This window comes from Natator depressus, chromosome 13 (assembly GCF_965152275.1).
Source record: "Natator depressus isolate rNatDep1 chromosome 13, rNatDep2.hap1, whole genome shotgun sequence".
Classification (NCBI taxonomy): Eukaryota; Metazoa; Chordata; order Testudines; family Cheloniidae; genus Natator; species Natator depressus.
This window is the reverse complement of record NC_134246.1, coordinates 5380527-5402311: the sequence shown is the minus strand read 5'-3', so window position 1 is coordinate 5402311 and position 21785 is coordinate 5380527. Positions and strand designations below refer to the sequence as shown.

Here is a 21785-nt window from a genome sequence, read left to right as displayed (position 1 = left end):
TGTATAAACCAGGTCAGAGGGCTAATTCCAAGGGCACAAAGTAAACTCTTATGATGAGATAGAGAGTTATGTAATTTCTATGGACATGGATGCAAATTCATCCTTTGTGTATTTCTATTCCTGCTGATGAACTGACACTAAGGATAAATACAGTCAAATGGATTAATTTTCTAAGTGTGTGAGTCTAAATTGCTGCTGATAAGTTGGTGTGCAAATCTGTTGCACCTGCAATCAGGAAGCTGCATGCACAAGTACTGGTATGCATTACTGTTGTCTATTTGCATTAACAGTTGTCTATTTGCATGTGCAAAATTGGGATTTGGAGGTTTATCTTGGCTAGTCACATTTCATCCCTCCTTAGATATGTTTTCCATCTGAGACTGACCCTTTGAATAGTAAATTCAGTGGTACGTATCTCTGAAATACGCCTTATACTCCACTTCTGTTTCTCTGAGCCAGACCTAGAAAGTAGTTTCCAAACACTGCATTTTCACTGAGCAGTTTAAATCGCAAAATACATTGCCTGAATCCAAGCCCATGCCTCTAACTGGATCTTGGATGCAAGGTCTGTTGCCTAAAATGAACACTATTGCAGACAGTGAATGCTGTAGCTAATAGAAATTATTATAATTGTTTAGCTAGTAACTGTTATACATTTTTGTCTGTACTTTAATTGGGGAAGGGGGAAAGAAAGGGGACATCATATAAATGGAAGAAGAGGAGACAGAAGAGGAGGAGCATTGAGACACCTGATTCTGATCTCTCATCTTGTAAATAAGGAGTGACTCCACTGAGGTGAATGGAATCACACCAGTGTGAAAAGAGTGTGAGTGAGGTCTTATCTACACAAGAACATCTAGGAAAGTTAATCGAAATGAACCAAATGAAGTGGATCAGTTAAACTACATTAAACCCATGTGTGAATACCCTCATTCAGAATTAAAGTGGCATTAATTCAGTTCACTTTAATTCAATTCCAAAGTGAATTAAGCTAAACCTAATAAGGCAACTTTAATTCTGAATAACAGCTGTCCACAGAGGGATTTAATGTGATCTAACTAATACACTACAAATTTGCACCTTTGGTTAATTCATATTATCTTTCCTAGATATCCCTGTGTAGACAAGGGATACAGGAGAATCAGGCCCCACGGCTCCCTTTCTCTTCCTTTTTCTACCACTTGAAAACCCCAAGATGGTTCGGTTCCTTGTAGGATTACCAACCCTCCAGGACTGGTCTGGAGTCTCCAAGAATTAAAGATTAATCTTTAATTAAAGATTATGTCATGTGATGAAATCTCAAGGAATACATCCAACCAAAATTGGCAACCCTAGTTCCTTGGGGGCAGGGATCAATATTTTATTCTATGTTTGTACCATGCGTAGCACAATAGGGTCCTGGTCCATGATGTGCTATCCTAAAACAAAAAAATAATCAATCATCTTCTTCTTGCCCACTTTTCATCTCTTCTCCTCTTCCTCAGGACTGGGATGGTCAAGTTCTTATGATGTTTTTTCAGGGAATTCTGATGATCTTCCTAACCCTAGGAAATTTTTCCAGGAAGTTTAACTGCCCACTGAATACTCAACCTTGTGACTTAGACTGGGCACTCGTTTGCATGTAAACATTTTATGTGGCACCTCCATGCTTGTCTATGCTAAGCACTTTTGCACCACAGTAGATAAATCAGTTTACCCCATTGGCGTAAGCCCCAAATTTCCAAATTAAAGTAACCTTGTAAATCTTTGTAGCAGGCTAACGCATCTATAGTCGGGGGCTGCAGAGGTGTAACTACAGCAAGCAATAGTTATACCAGAGTATATTTTTTAACATAGGCAAAGCCCTTGCTAGTTTTCATAGATTACATAGTTTATAAAGCCAGAAGCAAGTATTGTGAGCTTCTAGTCTAAGCTCCTGCATAACACAGGCCAAAAGACTTCCCCAAATTAATTCCTGTTGAACTAGAGCAAATTCTTTAGGAAAAAAAATCCAATTGTCATTCAAAAATTGTGAGTAATGGAGAATCTATTATAGCTCTTGATGAATTCTTCCAATGATTAATTACACTCACTATTCAACATTTGTGCTTTTTTTTTTCTAGTCTAAAATTATCTAGCTTCAACTGCCAGCCATTGGATCTTTCTAAACTTTTGTTTCCGAGACTGAAGAGCTCGCTGTTATCAAATTTCTCTTCCCCAAGAAGGCTCTTATAGACTGTGATCCAGTCATCCCTTAGCCTTCTCTTCAAGAAGCTAAATAGATTGAGTTCCTTGAGTCTTTTACTAGAAGGCATGTTTTCCAGTCTGTTAATCATTCTCACGACTCTTCTCTGAACCCTCTCCAATTTAAGTTCAGTCTCAATGGCTGCCTAGATTGCTGCCAGGAAATGAATCTTCTTTTCCCCAGTGTACTCTTTATTTGTTTCTTCATGACCTTGAGCTTCTGTGTTCAGCAGAGAAATAAAAAGTTACCTTCAGGATTTCTACATGGTGCATAGAACTTCAATATCAGCCACAAAGACAATTACCCCAGATGGCCTTAAGGCGTTACCTTCATGTCTGCAATATAACATTGCAATGCACATTCGTGATGCCATTCGTGCTCAGTTACTGGAATGCACTCGAACTTTGTCACGTCAGGAAAGTGCAAATATAAGAAACATGCACAAAAACAGGTGCCCGACTGGGGTTAAACCTGCTCTCTGATATGTGGGGGCAATTCCTGGCTCATGTAAACATGCAAGACATTGGTCTGAGCCCAAGTCTGCAAGAAGTGGTGGCATCATCCCACTGCCCACAGGTGTTAGCAGACACCTTGCCTCGGAGACTCAAATGATTAAAACACTTTTTGAACTGGCATCAGAAAAAAGGGCAGGCAATTTGGGTCTGGCTGGTCCATTTTTATTACATTAAAGGCCTTTTTCACTCCCAGGGGTGTAAATCAGAGGCAACACCATGCACATCAATGGTGTTACACCAGAATAAAATAAATTGAAGAAGAATGAGTTATTGCTTTTACACAGACATGCAAGTAAAGGGAATTAATATTTTTACATTGAGGGGCAGTTATGATGCGTTCTACCCCCCAGAAGGGACCCTCCTTCATGTTGCATGGGCTTCTCTCTCTGATGAAGGCTTTTGCTGTGTTTCCATGCCAGGGCCAGATCCCTAGGTGGTGTAAATCAGCTGAGATCCACTGTAGTCAATTTATAGCAGCTGAACATCGGGCAGAGCGTCTCACTGAGAGAGCTGTAATGTGTCTATTGCCCTCACATCTGGACACCTTAGACCAGAGAGAACTGCCAAGTGACTGCTTCCGAGTGAGACATAGTTAAAATCTCCCACATTAGAACAGTCGCAGCCTGACAGCTCTGGTGCTGCTTGTGCATTTCAACATCCCTTTCATTCCTAAAAAGAAGTGCCCTGTTGTATCGTCTGTGGTTTTGGGGGTGGGGGGGATTTTTGGTTTTTTTGTCTTTTTCCCCAGCATCAAGGTTGTTTGTTATTTAAATAGCCCAGTGCAGATATAACCATTTTTTTCCCAATGTGATAAATGTTATTGATCAAACACCACCACCACCAAATAGATCTGATTGCAAGGACCGGTAACGTCAGCATAGCTTAGAGACCCTCCTCCAACTCAGCTTAAAGAGAGAAAAGACTCAACGGTGGAAGGCAGCAAGTGCTGGAGAAAACAGCAAGATCCCCTGTCTTATGCAGGTAAGAGGAGCATACAGCTTTAGCTTTGTATGTTAAAGATTCTAGCTTGGGCATGTCTTTTATTATTGTTGTGTACTGGCAAAATGCAGCTGGCGTCTGGCACTTGTTTTGGCAAAGCCTGCAGGCTAGTTGGTGAACCTTTGCTCTTAGTGGATTTGTTTCTCTGCAGAGGAATTTTTGAAAGTGCCCAGGACAAATCATAGCAACAGAGACAGCACCGGATAGAAAGATGTAAATAGAAGGAACTGTTCCTGCTGTGACTATAAGCTGTTCATTTGTTTGCAGGTGCTTCTTTTTCTTTCTTCTGTATAAATATTGAACTTTGGGGACCAGAAGTTTCAGGCATCTCTCTGTGTGCTGAGTCTCACATATTATAATATTGCTATTTTTCTTAGGGATGTTCTTGCGATTGAATAAGGTCCTAAATGACTCTGGGGCTAAAATTAGCCACACTTGAGGTCTTTTCCTTTTCAAAAATGCCCATTCAATCACACTGGTCTTTTTTTCTTTTTGCAGGGGCTTTAGGAAGTGACAGGGATGCATGCAGTGGCCAGACTCCAGCTGGACTGGGCTAGAAAGCAGACCTCTCATTATCGGTGAATTTGCTGGTGGTGAAAAGATTCTGGAAGCCCCTGGACCTGGAGGAACATACTAACTAAAAACTAAAATGCTCCTGCTCTCTGGTGTGGAAAAGCAAGCGGCTGCCCGTGCGAGTAAAGAGAGCAGAACTTCCCATGAATCCTCAGCCTGTTGTAAATAGTTTGCTGGGCACAAAGCTCGCCCTGCCTGCAGTGTTTTGCTCCCGTCTAACCGAAGAGGGATCTTTGCTCCAGCCAATTCATCTGGAGCTGCCCTGACTTTTCTAGCACCGCAAAGCTACCACTCAGACTGATGTGCATAAGATTGAAGAGCTCTTGTGTGTTTTACTTCCCTCTCTCATTTGGTCTGAGGAACCCCAGATTTTACCAGCAGGGGGGTGGTTTAATGGCATTTTTTTGCCACTGCTGAACTAAAAATTTGAACTTTTACAAGGGAACTAGACATCCAATTCCAGCCACGGTTCCCACCTTCCTTCAGAAAATAACCAGTGTCCAACTGAAATGTGAGCCTCTTTTCACCATCGATGTGGTGCTCTCCCTGTCAAGCTGTAAAGATCTGCAATGAAATCTGAATACAGTTCATTATCCCTGAAAGCAGCCATGGAAAATAATTTCAGGGTAAGCAATCTGAACACCACCTGCAATGATACAAGTGATGGCAGGTACTTGGACAATGGCACAAGGTCCAACTTCACCTTCCATGAACAGTCTCCTGACTTCTACGTGGTCCTCCCAGTGATTTACTCTGCGATCTGTGCAGTGGGGCTCACAGGCAATACCGCTGTCATCTACGTGATCCTCAAGGCCCCTAAGATGAAGACAGTGACCAACATGTTCATCCTGAACCTAGCTATAGCTGATGACTTGTTCACTTTGGTCCTGCCCATTAACATTGCTGAGCATCTCTTGCACTACTGGCCCTTTGGAGAAATCCTCTGCAAGATCATCCTGTCCATAGACCACTACAACATCTTCTCTAGCATCTATTTCCTCACGGTGATGAGCATAGACAGGTACCTGGTTGTCCTGGCCACTGTCCGGTCCAAGAGGATGCCCCATCGTACCTATCGAGCAGCCAGAATTGTCAGTCTGTGCATCTGGGCCCTGGTCACCATCATAGTTCTCCCTTTCATCGTCTTTGCCAACGTCTATGTAGATGGCCTGGAGATCAAGAGCTGTGGTCTCAATTTCCCCAAACCTGAGAGGTTTTGGTTCAAGGCCAGCAGGATCTATACCCTAATCCTTGGCTTTGCCATTCCTGTATCCACCATCTGCATTCTCTATACCATGATGCTGTATAAACTGAGGAACATGCACTTGAATTCAAATGCTAAAGCCCTGGACAAAGCCAAGAAGAAGGTTACCATTATGGTCTTCATCGTCCTGGCTGTGTGCCTCTTCTGCTGGACCCCCTTCCACCTGGCCACCATCGTGGCTTTGACCACTGACTTAGCGCAGACCTCTGTAGTCATAGGTATCTCCTACTTCATCACCAGTTTGAGCTATGCCAATTCATGCTTGAATCCTTTCTTGTATGCTTTCTTGGATGACAGTTTTCGGAAAAGTTTCAGAAAGATGCTGGAATGCAGAGCTGCTTAAAAGATGGACCATGCCTCTCTGTTCCCTTCCCTCTCATGGCTTTGCAGGGGCAACCTTACAAACTTTTCAGTGTATGACTGAGGAATAGACAAGCTTTATGCTATTTAACTAAGCTTTTAGTTTGTTTAATTATATGTATGTGTGTGTGTGTGTGTGTTTGTTTCTTTTGCATTTTTCACAATTCTAATAATAAATCTTCCACGTTCCTTGTACGAATCTCACAATCACTCAAAGTTGTGGGGTTGGTTTGTTGTTTTTTGCTTGATTGTATCTTGTTTAGGGGGGAAAGCCTGAAATATTAAAGAATGACAACCTTCTTATAGGTTTCAGAGTAGCAGCCGCGTTAGTCTGTATTCTTGTCATCTCATTGCCTTGCATTGCCACCTGCTGTACAATTACAGAAGAACGGGGTCTCTTCAAGGGGTGAAGCTATAATGCTCCTGGAAAAGAGCAGCCTTTTAAAGATGAATGTAACTTTGAGTTATTAATCTATATGTCGTGTGCAGAATTGTTTACAATGGAGCAGCTTGAGCTGCCAGATACGATTGTACATTGTGAAAATGGATTTTAGTGATGAGATAAAACGGTGCATTTGAGAAAAAAAATGCATCCCTGTCTGTGTGCATACGTGTCTTGCAGATCGTTTGATTTCCGAGGGGAGTCTGTTTTCCCCAAGATTTCTCCTTTCCTGAATTGCTAACGTGATTCACATTGAAACCAAAAATTTAACAAGCATCTGAAAGTTACAATATCCAAACAAGACAATATACAAATATTGTGATGACTGCAGAAAAAATAATATCTGTATTATCAGTGCCAAGAATTTTCTTTTCATTTTTTAATGTTTAAAAAGACATATACTTTAAAGTGTTTGATGAAATAAATCAAATTGAACAGTGTCTGGCATTTCTACTAGAAGCAACTTTTATAAGAAACTCTGTGTTATCCTCCTTGTCCCAATATCACTGCCCTGTAAATTTCGTGTCACCTGATGTATAACCCTGCAGCAAAGATGTGCTGCAAACCACAAGGAAAGCCCTAGAAAAGGTGGTACATAGAGACCTTCATTCAGCCAAGCAAATGCTTAACTTGAAACAGGTGAGTAGTCCTATTAATGGATGATGCTCAAGTGAAGTACATGTCTATGGGCATATGTACACTGCCTTACCCATGGCTGGCCCATGTAAGCTGACTTGGGCTCGCAGCGCTCGGGCTGTGGGCTATAAAACTGCAGTGTAGATGGGACCCGGCGAGGGTCGCAGAGCTCGGGGTCCAGCCTGAGCCCGAACGTCTGTACTGCAATTTTATAGTCCCGCAGCTCAAGGTGGCCAACACAGGCCAACTGCAGGGGTTTAATTGCACTGTAGACACACCCTATGTGTTTTCCTGAATCAGGACCAGAGAGAGAAAGAGAGATTCCAAAGATCTGGAATCTCATGCTGTGTTGAAGAACTACAGAAACTATGGGTAATTGTGCTGACAAGCTGACAAGCTGTCCAAGCTGAGACCAATACAGCCCTGAGCAGGGAGTGCTTTATTGTTAGCCCTGGAGAAACTCAAAAGATTCAGCGGTCAAGCTAGGAGCAACATTAAAGAGTCCGCATGCTTTTCAGAACTTCAGTTGCTTTGAGCTGTGCCCAGGGGACAACTCTTGGTGGTGACAAGGACTCCTCTTCTCTCCGTCCTCTCCCTGCATTTCTGACAGGTGGGAACAAGGAGCATTGACTTTCATGGCTTTGGAAAATCTCACCTGGATCAGATAATGTTATTGCAGTACCGTGGACGGTACTCCCCCCCCCCCCGCCCCTCCCCATTCCAGCCTTAATGCAAAGTTCCAAAGAAGATTTAAAACCCAGAGAGAAAGTGAACGATAACTCCACTGTCAAAGGGTCTTTCTCGGGCTTCAGATAAATTGCTGGACAATTCTCTTTACTCTAACCCGTGAGTATTTTTATACCAGTTCAGTGCACATGAGCAATAGTATGTGTGCCTAATTTGTCCACCCAAGAACCAATATAGCACATGCAAATCAGGTACATTCGCACAAAAATGGGTAATCAAGTTCATTTTCATACCCAGTTCCTGGATTTGTGCACACATTCATGGTGATTATGTGGGCAAATTAATAATAGTAATTCCTAGCTCTTACCTAGGACTGATTGGGGCTGGGGTGGCAGGAGCTGACTGAGGCTTCCCCAGCAGCGCTCTGCCACACACCTCCCCACTTAAGCAACTGCCCAGGGCAGGGGGGCCTGCTCCGGCCCCTTCTCTGCCTTCTTCACTCTGGCTTTTTTGTCTAGGGATTTTCTCTGTTGTCCCCTGGAGACCTGGGTCCTCCCCCTCATTAGGGTCGAGGGGTGTAGGGGCTTCCCCTCCCTTCAAGGAGGTCTCCACCCTTTTTCTGCTGGCACGTCCCCTGCTATGGCCTCCTTTCCCCTTTGGGAAGGGGCCCCAATCTGTCCCCAGTATCCTGGGGTACAGCAACCCCCTCTATCACCCCTACCCGTTGCCAAGCTAACTGGCCTCTGACCTCCAGGGGCACCTGGGCCACAGGGTAGGGCCTCCAATCCCTCTGGATGCACTTAAGCATCATTCTTGCTCCAGGGATCAACCACTGGGGTTTCGCTAGCCCCCTTTGAATGAGGGAGTGGGCCGAGGCCCTGTCCACTAAGCCCTTCCGGGGCTTCCTCCCCACTTGCACAGGGATGGTGGCCAGTCCTCGCCCCTGCTTCCTTCCTCCACCATTCGTCCAGTCACAGAATTTGGCTAGCCCACACTCCATTTCTGGGCAATCTAACTGCTCATTTGCCTAGGCTTTTGTGTCCCAGCCGCCCACATCGCCAGCAGATCAACTGGCCCGGGTGACTAGGGGCTCCCTTAGCCTCCTCCTTCTTTTTCTCTGGGTTCCTCCAGGGGGTGAGGGGGTGTCTTGGAATTTCTTTCCCGAGTTCAGGTCCCGGCCTGTCTGCCCGTCCCTTCAAGGCAAGTCACCATGGCATATTCCTCGGTCAGTTTAAACACGGCCTCCACTGAACTCAGCTGGTGCTGCCGGACCCAGATTCAAATGTTTTCCGGGAGGCCCTTCACAAATTGCTCCGGAATCACCCGGTCCATTATCTCCCACACCCTCTGGGTGTCTGGCCTTAACCACCGCATGGCCCAGTCCATAAGTTTTAGGGCAAAAGCTCAGGGCCGTAAACTCCGAGTCCACCGGGCTGCCCAAAACTTTTGCCTGTACTTCTCCGCAGACAGTCCCATCCGGTCCAGGACTGCCGCCTTCACCGCATTGTAATTTTCAGTCTGTTCATTACTTAGGGCCATGTAGGCCACCTGCGCCTCTCTGGCCAGATGGGGGGGCCAGTCACAGGGCCCAAGTCGCCTTGTCCCATCCGGCGCCCATGGCTACCCATTCAAAAGTACACAGGAAGGCGTTGGGGTCGTTGTCAGGGCCCATTTGACAGAGTCCCAACCCTGTGTGTGTTGGGGTATGTAAGGGTTAAAGTAAAGACCTGGGAGACCACTCGTCTGCTGGCATGGTATTAGGGAGTAGGCACAGACACGCACTATTCCTTCGCTTGATAGATACAGTGTCATCCTGCCATAAAGTTCCCTTCTGCTCATTAAGGATTGATAAGCGTTGCAGCTGCAGAAGGAATGTGGGGATCTAAGGGATACTCTTTGGGTAAAGGAGTATTAGCTCCCCCTCGCTTCCTTTCCCAGCTACATAAACGAGCTCGGGGTCATGGCCCCTTCCTCCCTTCCCTGTGAACTGCTGATCAAGGGAATTTGTAGCTGTAATTATTGCAAAGAAATGTATCTTATCTTCAAGGTAAAAATGTCTGTACAATATGTTTAATGTTGTAAACAATAAACAGGGACAGGTATAATCATATTCAGCTTATAGCTATTAATATTCATTGTATGGGCGTTCATATTACTCAATAAGAGGTTTGGGGGTGTTGTAGTAAATGTGGGTATTTACATCCTAACTTAAATAAAAGAGTGTCGAGGGGAACAAGTACCGCAATAAAGCAACCCGTCTACTCAATCTGCCTCTGTATCCTCCTGTTCTTCTTCTAACAGCGCCTGGTTGCCATCCCCTTCCACGGGACTCACCACCCGGTGCAGGAGCTGCTGTTGTACACTGGCCTGCTCCCGGATGAATTCCTGGAGGGTCTTTTGTTGCTCAGCCTGCCAAGTGAGTAAGGCCTGTCTCTCCGCCTGGTGGGACTGCTGGAAAGGTCTTCTGCAGCTCCTCCTGCTGCTTAGCAGGTGGCCTCCATTCTCGGATTGCCACTCCCTGGCAGTGGCTTCAGATCCTGGACAAGCCCCCATGTGTAACGGGGTTCACAGCGCGCCCCTGTATATTCAGCCCATTGGCCCCGCTCCTCACAGACTCAGGGACACTCCCAGCTGGTGCAATATCCATGCTCTTTATTCGTGTCCATTTCCCACCACCAGTTTCCCACTATATACAGGCTATTTACAGTGGCTTGGCCTAACACAGGCCTGGTCAGCAACAGAGCAGCAGGCTCCTACCTCTCTCTGAGCTCCACCCCCACCCCCAGCTTTATAGCTCCTACCTAATGAGGCTGCCTGGTGCAGCCAGTGATTAGGCAAACCTAGGCTATTGACCCAGCCCCAATCCATTTTCCCTGATTGGGGCTGGAGTGCCAGGACCTGATGGAGGCTTCCCCAGCAGCGTCCTGCCACAGTAGGCCTATACTTACATTGGCGTGTAGAATGCACACACTGCATGCCCAGCTAACGCGGGTATAAGCTGCACTGTAGATGGTGAGGCATTGCTCAGGCAAGCAGAGTAGAGTGCCCAGCAGATGCCTGTCCCTGGTGTTTATGCCTTACACACGTCCAAGCAGTGCCTCCCAGCTGCACTGCTGTTTTTAGAAGTGGTGTCCTGCTGCCTCCCTGCTGCTGGAGCCTTTCCCTGCGGCAGTGTGAGCATAGATATAGCTTAAGAAAGCCTAAAGAGAAAAATCTGTTGCCATTCAGTTTCACTGAGTTTTCCTTTGTGCTAATATCACATTGGCTCAATCAGGATACCTGTTCATTCTCTATACCTTTCCTTATACATCTATATCATACCTCCCATGGATGGAAGGCACTATTTAAGTGCAGAGTACCGGGGTTATTGTTTGGTGCATGGAAATGCTGAAGTGCACAGCATTGTTTACAATCACTCTCTGCCCCTGGCTCTGTCATCAGCAGAGGTGGTCGAAAAATGGAATTTTCCTTTTGTGGGAAATTTCCACATTCCCCAAAATTACGTTCCATTTTGAATGGGAACGAAAAGTCGAAATGCCATTTTTAATTTTTTTTATTTTTGCATACTGAAAAATTCCAAACAGTTTTAAGTCAGAGATATTAAAACAGAAAATGTAGAGCTTTCCAATCGAAACAAAACTTTAAATCAGCTTCTGTACCAAATTACTGGATGATAGGTAATGTGACGCCAATTTTTAAAAAGGGCTCCAGAAGTGACCCTGGCAACTACTGGCCAGTGAACCTCACTTCAGAACCGGGCAAACCAGTTGAAACTATCATAAAGAACAAAACTGTCAGACACATAGATGAACGTAATTTGTTGGGGAATAGTCAACATGGTTTTTGTAAAGGGAAATCATGCCTCACCAATCTACTAGAATTCTTTGAGGGGGTCAAAAAGCATGCGAACAAAGGAGATCCAGTGGATATAGCGTATTTAGATTTTCAGAAAGCCTTTGACAATATGCTTTGACAAGGTCCCTCACCAAAGGCTCTTAAGCAAAGTAAGCTGTCATGGGATAAGAGGGAAGAAGGTTCTCTCATGGATTGGTAACTGGTTAAAAGATAGGAAACAAAGTGTAGGAATAAATGGTCAGTTTTCAGAATGGAGAGAGATAAATAATGGTGTCCCCCAGGGGTCTGTACTGGGCCCAGTCCTATTTAACGTATTCATAAATGATCCTCAAAAAGGGGTAAACAGTGAGGAGGCAAAATTTGCAGATGATACAAAACTACTCAAGATAGTTAAGTCCCAGGCAGACTGTAGAGAGCTACAAAAGGATCTCACAAAACTGGGTGACTGGCCAACAAAATGGCAGACGAAATTTAATGTTGATAAATGCAAAGTAATGCACATCAGAAACCATAATCCTAATAATACATATACAATGATGGGGTCTAAATTAGCTGTTACCACTCAAGAAAGAGCTCTTGGAGTCATTGTGGATAGTTCTCTGAAATCATCCACTCAATGTGCAGCGGCCGTCAAAAAAGTGAACAGAATGTTGGGAATCATCAAGAAAGGGATAGATAATAAGACAGAAAATATCATATTGCCTCTCTATAAATCCATGGTACTCCCACACCTTGAATACTGCATGCAGATGTGGTCGCCCCCATCTTAAAAAAGATATATTGGAGTTGGAAAAGGTTCAGAAAAGGGCAACAAAAATTATTAGGGGTATAGAACAGCTTCCGTATGAGGAGAGATTAATAAGACTGGGACTTTTTAGCTTGGAAAAGAGACGACTAAGGGGGGATATGATAGAGGTCTATAAAATCATGAGTGGTATAGAGAAAGCAAATAAGGAAGTGTTATTTACTCCTTCTCATAATACAAGAACAAGGGGCCACCAAATGAAATTAATAGGTAGCAGGTTTAAAACAAACACAAGAAAGTATTTTTTCACACAACACACTGTCAACCTCTGGAACTCCTTGCCAGGGAGTGTTGTGAAGGCCAATACTATAACGGGGTTCAAAAGGGAGCTAGATATATTCATGGAAGATAGGTCCATCAATGGCTATTAGCCAGGATGGACAGGAATGGTGTCCCTAGCCTCTGTTTGCCAGAAGCTGGGAATGGGCAACAGGAGATGGATCCCTTGATGATAACCTATCTGTTCATTCCCTTTGGGGCACCTGCCATTGGCCACTGTCGGCGGACAGGATACTGGGCTTGATGGACCTTTGGTCTGACCCACTATGGCCGTTCTTATGTTCTAAAATGATGAGATGAGTCACAATGACAATTATCATTTCAGTTCTCCCAGGCAGGAAACTGAAAAACTGTGTCAAAACCAACATTTTCCTGGGCAAAATGTCAGTTCCAACACTTTTCCAGTGGGAAAATTTTGACCAGCTCTCATTATTAACCTGTCACAAAATAGGTGCTGAATCCTCATGTAGAGCTAATTGTAGAAATGGACCTGAACTTTAATCCCAGATGATTAACTCCCTGAACTTTAGTGTGTGAAATCCAGACCCAGTTTTCATGGCTTGGTTCCATTCCTAGTTAGCTGTGATGTGCAACTGGACAAGGAGCTGTCTTGTGTTTCATTTGGACAGAATGCTCTTTATTAGAAACCTAAGAAATCTGTCAAAGCAGAGTTTGCTGAGGTCTTGAGTTAGGTAATTTGTGCAAGGATCCCACATTAACTTCAGTGACCCTCAAAGCTCCTGCAGGAGCGTGGGAAGATTTGGCAGATGAGCGAGTACAAGTTGCTTTTTGGGAAGTGAATGCCAGAAGTGTTATGCTAGGAACAAAGAATTAGATAGATAGATAGATAGATAGATAGATAGATAGATAGATAGATAGATAGATAGATAGATAGATAGATAGATAGATGAGCATTTGCTAGGGAAGTGAGGAGAGGCTGAGGGAACTGGGCTTATTTAGTCTGCAGAAAAGAAGAGCGAGGGGGAATTTGATAGCAGCCTTCAACTATCTGAAGGGGGGGTTCCAAAGAGGATGGAGCTAGGCTGTTCTCAGTGGTGGCAGATGACAGAACAAGGAGCAATGGTCTCAAGTTGCAGTGTGGGAGGTTTAGGTTGGATATTAGGAAACACAGGAATGGCTTACCTAGGGAGGTGGTGGAATCTCCATCCTTGGAGGTTTTTAAGGCCCGGCTTGACAAAGCCCTGGCTGGGATGATTTAGTTGGGGTTGGTCCTGCTTTGAGCAGGGGGTTGGACTAGATGACCTCCTGAGGTCTCTTCCAACCCTAATCTTCTATGATTCTATGATAACATTGCTTACCTTAGAGGCTGAAAAGGGAGTTTGTCACTGGAAGTTTGGGGTCTATTGACCCCTGGGTTAATCTTCCAAGGCAGCAGACATGGGAGCGTAAGAGTGTTAGTAGCAGTTTGAGGAAGATGCAGGAGCCTTGTGCGAGGAAAGTGCAGGCCCTTTAGGTGACTACGGTCTTTTAAGCCCAGATCTACAAGCAGATTTATTTAACAAATGTCTCAGCCTGAAGGGACATGGCATTTTGGAGGGTTTCCTATTCTTTAGCAAGTATGCCCCCTGGTGGGAAATATATATCTATACTCTGTATATTCCCATATAAAAAGGATCTTCAGGAAGGGAAATAAACCTAAACAAAATGAAGCTTCAGAGATCAAGGTGGAGAAAATTAGCTTGACTCAACCAATGCATCACAAAGAGAATGCAAGTGCCGTCACTTCAAAAGCTGCTCAAATGGGATGTTGCCCTTTTACCTGCTTTAGCCAAATGTACAAGCACTATGGTATTACTGGTCCTAGAAGGAGATCAGAGTCAAGAAGCTTGAGCCAAAGTCCATTACAGGCAGTGGGCCTAGCCCAAGGTGTTGTCTTTACACAGTTGGTAACATACTGTGGTTTAGCTATTATTGTTGAAAAAAAACCCAATATCGACCAGCATTTTAAATGTGTTTGTGTGCCACACCGTTTCCAGTGGCTTTTCAAAGAGATATAAGAGAAAAAAGAATGCCGCTGAGAGCTCTCCCAGCATAACAATGTCCATTGAGAGAAGAGTGATCAGAATCCCTTTAGACGAAGCAAGAAGCTCCAATCTGGGATTCTTGGGCCTGACACAGCGAGAAAATGTTTGCTTTGGAAGCCTGACTTCATGTCAGATGGGGAAAGGACTCCTACCTGCTCTTCATCCCCTTCGAGTAATTCATTAGCAACAAGAGCAGGAGGACTTGTGACACCTTAGAGACGAACCAATTTATTTGAGCATAAGCTTTCGTGAGCTGCAGCTCATTGCATTAGCAACAGTACTTCGCCTGAGACCGTCACAGCTAAATCTCATTCTGGGCTTTCTTGACATATCTAAGAGGATTCTCCTTAATTATGTCCTTTAAACATAACTAGAAAGAGCCTGCTCCAGCCGTGATTCCTGCATCATGCCCGCAACTTCTGCTTGAGCTAGAGCATGTAGAAATTGCTTGCATTTCACTTTTCGTTCCACTAAGGGGCACTCTCCTTTCAGGTTTTTGAGCCTTTAAGGCAGTGGCTCTCAACCTTCCCAGACTCCTGTCCCCCTTTCAGGAGTCTGATTTGTCTTGCGTACCCCCATGTTTCACCTCACTTCAAAACGACTTGCTTACAAACCCAGACATAAAAATACAAGTCACAGCACACTCGTACTGAACAATTGCTGACTTTCTCATTTTTACCATATACTGTAATTGTAAAATAAATCAATTTCAGAGCCAGAGGGTTTTAAAATCAGTCAATTTCACATTTTCAGTTGTCTACCTCTGAAATTACCTTTGTCCCGACCCAAAAGGTACCCAGAAGTGGGTCTGATCTCCCCCTACCTCACCTCCAGCTACCCCCTCAGAGCTGCCATGCAAGGGAAGGACAAGTCCTGTCACTCCCCAGCACAGCAGGGACTCACAGCTAGGAGCTCCCTGGCTGGGGCACTTCCAGGAGCAGGAGGATATTGAACCCACCTCTACAAGTCTCCTCCAGCTGCAGGAACCTCCAGGGCTGGAGCTTCCTGCACCAGGGGGAGGAACTCCAAGGTGGATCTGATCTCCCCCTGAGAGCAAGAGTGGCCCTGCAGGGGAAGAACAAGTCCTCTCCCTCCCCAGCCCAGCTGGGACTTGCAGCTCACTCCCAGCAGCAAAGGGGAGATCAGATTTCACGGGGAAGGACTTATTTCACCATCTGAGAAATTGGTAGGACTGGGCCCTAGTAATACTGATCTGCAATCATTTCCTGTGTGACCTGGGGCTCAGTGACTAGGATGCACAACGAGATAGTCATTATATAGTTATATTGTATATAGTTCTATTGGGTTACTGAGCTGTGAATCTATTGATCTACTTAATAGGGGGGCTATTGGAAAAACAATCAGGAAGGCAGCACAGTGAATCTACAGAAGCAACCTCCCAAAAAAACATGTGGGGGAAAGTATGAGACAATGGCTGAGATATAAGTGGTGAAGAGGCAACTTCCATAGCTGTTTCGCCAAGGCTAGCAACCTGGAGATTAAAAGGACACTAAATGATTCCAGAGCCTCTCTAGAGAGAGGGAGGTGGGAATTGTCAAGGAGCTGTTCTTGGTGTGAATGAACAGGTAAAATGGGACTGTCTGAAGGAGTTAGGGCCTTTCCCAGCTTCCGGAGAATGGAAAGCCTTAAGGAAAGACAGGTATGTGAAGAGGCTGTTTATTGTTTTAAGACCTTTTTTTCTTAAACGATTCTAGATCAATAATGATGATGATGATGGGCAATCACTCGTTACCGAGTATGACCATCTTCCATGGGAGTTATGGATCCTCAGATGGCTAATAAGGCCAATCCTTGAACTACAAGTTCTATTGCAATGAGGGCAGATGTTTTCAGGCTCAGCAGGAGGCTGTTGACCATGACTGGAAGTCAGTCTCTCCTTCCTTCTGCACCTCTTGTCCTCTTCAGCTTGTTGGCAAACAAGTTCAAAATGCAGGGGACCATCACGTAGGACTTCACTTTTTAAGTGATCCTGGGCAAATGTCCCCCAAGTGTCAATGTCAATATTACACTTTTTTAGGTTGTCCTTCAGTAAGTCCTTATATCGCTTCTGTTGTCCACCCATGTAACCGTACTCTTCTTTCAGCTGAGAGAACAGGACCTGTTTTGGGAGGCAGTGGTCTGGCATCCGGACAAAGTGACCAGTCCAGCGGAACTGTTGGTGGATTATCATTGCCTCGATACTGGTGGTCTTTGCCTTTTCCAGGACACTAATATTGGTGCGCCTGTCTTCCCATTTGATCTTCAGAATCTTACGAAGGCAGCGTTGATGGTGCCTCTCAAAGACTTTCAAGTGGTGTCTATAGGTTGTCCAATTTTCAGGCCCATACAATAGTGCTGGGAGAACAATGGCTTGATAAACAAGAAGCTTGGTGTCTGTTTAAATGTCGTGATCTTCAAAAACCCTGTACCCTAAACGAGAAAAAGCTAGACTGCCACAGCTCAGGTGATGTTGATCAATAATACTTTCCTGTAAAAGGCTGTATGGTCTCTGGATACCACTGGTCACTGCTCCTAAAAGAAAATGACCTTGCAGGTAAGCACCTAAATCAGACAGCTTGAGGTAATCGCAGTTGGTACTTACGGACTGCAGCCCATGGTCCAGGCTGAGAGTATCATGTGATTCCATGCCAGGAAAGGTGACAGCCCAAGACCTGAGTGGAGGTGCACTCAAGGAGAGGAGGAAGAGTCAGAGATGCAGTTCCCCTGGTAACTATGACATTCAGGCTTTAAGAAAAACACCAAATATCATATGACTTGGCATGCATGATAGCCTACCACACTTTACTTGCATCTAAAGCAGAGTCAGAATCACAGTCTGTTAGCAATTCAATAGTCATTAGCATTTACAGTCTACTAATTTAGGTCTCTGAAATCAGTGAAGCTTAAGTAGATTTTTTTCTCCATTCAGGAAAAGTTTTCATTCATTTTTCTCGTGTTATGTACATTTTAAGCTTGCAAAACCGGCCAAAGCATTTATATCTACTATACACTTGTGATTAGTTACCGTCAGTTATTCTGCTTATTTGAGCATGGCCTTCATTTTATTTTTAAAAAGAGCAAGAGAGTGAATATTTAAATAAACACAATACCAGGAACATAACAGTACTGCAATTAAAAAGCCTTAATCCTTGAACCAAACTGTCCTTTCATGCAGAAGCAAAACCTTATTCTCTGCTTTAACTGCTTTAACATTGGTTAACACTTGGGCAATTCCACGGAAGGTGATGGCATTATCTATAAAATCAACACAACAGAATGCAGTTCAAGCCCAAGGAAGCTAGCTGTGTATTTCAGCAGAAAATATCACTTGTCTTTTACTAATTTATTAACAGGTGCACACACCTGGGGGGTGAAAATGCTGCCATTGTGTGCATAGAGTCAGAGGTTTGAACACTGGGGACCGACTAGAGAAGACAGCATGGCCCAGTTGATTGGGCTTGGAGAAGACATTAGTGCTCTTCCTGACTCTGCCACTTATCTCCTATGTGTATATGGTTGGGCCACTTCCCCTCCCTGCGCCTCTGTTTCCCTTCCTACTGTTTCTCTGTCTCGTTTATTTAGAATGTAAGTTCTTCAAGGCAGGGGTTGCCTCTCACTATGTACCTGAACACAGTGGGACTCAGAACCTGACTGGGGATTTTAGCCATCACTGTAATATGCAAATAGTAAAAATGATGACTAATAAGTAACTTTTTACTGCAGCTCCGAAAATGTCTATAATGTCTGATGCCCCACTGGGTTCCTGGCAGGGACTTTGAACCAATCAAAGAAGATATCACCTACAGCAGATTTAGCCCACGTTTAATAGTGGGCCAGGGACACTCTGGGACAGGATTCTGGAAGTTAGTCCATGTTGTCTGAATACTCAGGCAGTGCAGATACGATCAGTCTCATTCATAGCTATGTATCAACTCTCAGTGCTATTGTAAGAAGCCACCAGTGACCGAAGACAACAGTCTGCATTTCCCAAAGGGTCTGTAGACAAAACTCAGAAAGACATATGTTGAGCAAAGCTAATAACTAAAACACAAAAATGGGGATTTGACTGTATGGCACTTCTTCTTCTTTTGTTTAATTACCTCTAAAGAGATCAGAGATTGATCATTAATAAAGTCAGATTTCAGTGTAATGAAAATGGTCTTCAAAACTCAGCCCTCTGCTGCTTTGTATTTATGTAAATGATTTAGGCAGTTAATTACATTTCACTTCTTATCAGTGTGATTCAGACAATACTCTCCTTCTGGCTTCTCTCTGACTGAGCTGCAGTTTGTGTTCCCATCTGATTCCGTTCAGTCTGAACTAGAATTGTGAAAAGAAATTAATACAAAACAGGTGAGGAGGTGGCCAGATGGCACACTGGGTGAGACCTAGAGAGAGAGATTTGTGGAGCTAAAATGATGTGAGCTTTGATCTCGTGGTAGGTAAAAAATTCTGAGAGGAAACTGTGGTGTATTGAAAACTGTGTTAAAATTATATGGTATTACTTTAAATTTCTGTGTTTTTTCTAGTCCAGCTTGCAGGGTAGGAGGCTCCATGGGGAAGCCTGAGATCTGGGCCTACCAGCAATCAGTCAGCAAACAGCCAGCCTTGAGTAATGTTGGGTGAGTTGTGCCTCTCAGTTTTTAGGGAGCAGCCTGCTTTGTCTCTCTCTGTTTGGGGGTTCTCGTGTGTCATCATTACGGATTCTACAAAATAAAGTTGTGTTACTTTGCAGCCTTCCATCCTCATCCCAAAGCACAGAACAGACAGAAGCAAGGGGTAGCAGAGACACTGCCGACCAGCACATAGCAGGAATCCTGGGATCGGATGGGGCAATTTGCTGTAAACCAAATGCACTTTGCTGCTTATCTGAGCTGGAGTAACATGTTCATCATCCACCCTCTGCCAGCCAATGTTTGCTACTGACGGCAGCATATGTGTTCGCCCTGCATCTCGAACTATCTCATATCGTCCTGTGGACTTAGAAGTGTGGATAGGCCTCAGTTTCCACTGATTTCATATAATTTTTTTGACTTCTCCCAGAGACTTCTGCGCACTGGGGGGTGAATACAATCCCTCTGGGGAAACCTGACTCTGTGCCACTCTTGTGCACCACATGGCAGAAGGTCTTATTATTATTATTCTTTGTATTAACACATAGCACCTAGAAGCCCAGACACAGATCAGGACCCCATTGCACTAGGCACTGGATAAACACAGAACGAGACAACAGTCCCTGTTCCTGGGATCTTACAAATTAAGCAGCCATTTCATCAGGGTGTGCCATGGCTCTGAATCCCACCAGACTCTGACTGTCAATCTCAGAGTCAAGTCAATGGAGTCGTGCTGCAGATGAAAGCAAGCCTGTCACCAGTAGAAACCACTGGCCATGCACTGTCATGCACCACCCATTAGGGGGCATCTTCTCTCAGGGAAAAAAGGTGCATTCTTAACTTGTGTTGGCTCACATGAGGTAACTAACCTGAGGTCAAATCCAGTCAAGATGAGGCAGTTTGTAGTTTTCACACATATTAGCAGGTCAAGTTTTAAATGATGAGGGAACCTAGGGTTTGCCTTGACCAGCTAAATGATGTGAAAACTAGAACCAGCCTTGTCTTCTGAAGGAGTTTACCTCGTGTTAGCTAACGCAAGTTAAGAACACGCCTTTTTTCCTCATCAAGACAAGGCCTTAGCGTCCTTGTACAGGGCTTTGTAATGCACCCATTTCATTGACTCCTGTGAGCCGGAAGTATCAACTGAGAGCCCCTCCACAGCCCACTAGTGCATTCCAGCTATCTTAGTTGCATGCAACCCTTTGAACTGAGATAAAGCATAGGTGGCATTTACATTGATTCGGCCTCTGTGTCCTTAATGTGATGCTATGAGGAGGGTGTGAGGTGGCCCTGGTTAGTTTGCAATGATCACAGGTAATGAAGGGTTTGATTCTGATCCAAATAATGATACTGTAATCACCACACACCAATCTTGCCAACTGCTACAAGCCAAAAGGACTCAGTTGCTTCCCTAATACATTCTAATGAAAATCCAGTGGTGGTTTTCCAGCAAAGCGCATTCAAGCTAAGCCATAGTCTGGCAGCTGAAGCAAAAAGGAGGGTATCTCATCATTACAATTTCCATTCCCAGCCTTCCATCTTCTCCAGGAAGAAACGGGGCACAGAAACAATCTCCCTCTGGGTCAGGCTCATTTTCTGCTTTCTTATGCTTATTCCTTGGAGGAGGGTGATTATCTCTCAGAATCCTCTCCGTGGTGAAGCTAGGCCAATACATTGAAACAGCGCGATGAGAACAAATCCAAAATATCGTACAAAGGCATGACATTAACATGCAGCGGGGCCACTTCTCATGCTTCATGTTAAATAAACATTCAACAGCAAAATCTGCCAGCCAAGCCACCACCCTGGATTGAGTTTTCACATGGACGAAAGTAAGCCGAACAGCCAGTAAGCATGATTACGTGTCCGCAGCATTGTTCTGCAGAGTTGAGCCAATCAATGCATCTGGGGCCGTTTGGCGCAGTCTCTCCACAAAACTGTTTGCAGAGGATGGAATCTGGAGCCTGTGGAAAGCATGACATTGTAAACTGGGGAGAGCAGGGCAAAATTTTTTTGACAGTTTTCCACCAGAAAATGCTGGTTGAATAGATTCACAACATTCCATGAGCACAGGTCAATTCCATCCCATCCTAGGCTTCCTGGCTTATGGGCTGTTGTGATGCCCTGCAGCCACACTCGCCGGCTTGTGGCTTGCCCGGCCACCAGGCTTGCAGAACCGATATGTTTTCAGCTGCAAGTTTGGGGGGATTCCATTTTTTTTTTTATGAAAACACAGAACATTTAAAAGAACAACTGTAACCAAACAAAACCTTTTTCAGTTTGTTACAATTTTTTGCAGGAATTAAAAAAAACAATCGGTTCCAGCTCTCATCTGCATGTGGGCCTTGCAGCGAAGGTTCTCCTGGCTGCTGACTCGTAAGCTCCCTGCTGAGCTTTTGGACTGGGTGCTCTTATCCCCATTGCACAGAGGGGGAATGGAGGCACAGAGAGGCTGTGACTTGCCCAAGGTCACACAGGAAGTCCATGT

At 44.6% G+C, this 21785-nt stretch overlaps 1 protein-coding gene across 1 annotated transcript; it reads left to right on the top strand.

Moving 5' to 3' along the window:
* The first annotated feature begins 3348 nt into the window (after nt 1-3348).
* Nucleotides 3349-6732, top strand: NPBWR2 (neuropeptides B and W receptor 2). The gene is made up of 2 exons (XM_074969486.1): nt 3349-3720; nt 4237-6732. Exon 2 carries the CDS (start codon nt 4881-4883, stop codon nt 5916-5918), a length of 1038 nt encoding a protein of 345 aa, XP_074825587.1. The 5' UTR covers nt 3349-3720; nt 4237-4880; the 3' UTR covers nt 5919-6732.
* The last annotated feature ends 15053 nt before the right edge of the window (nt 6733-21785 follow it).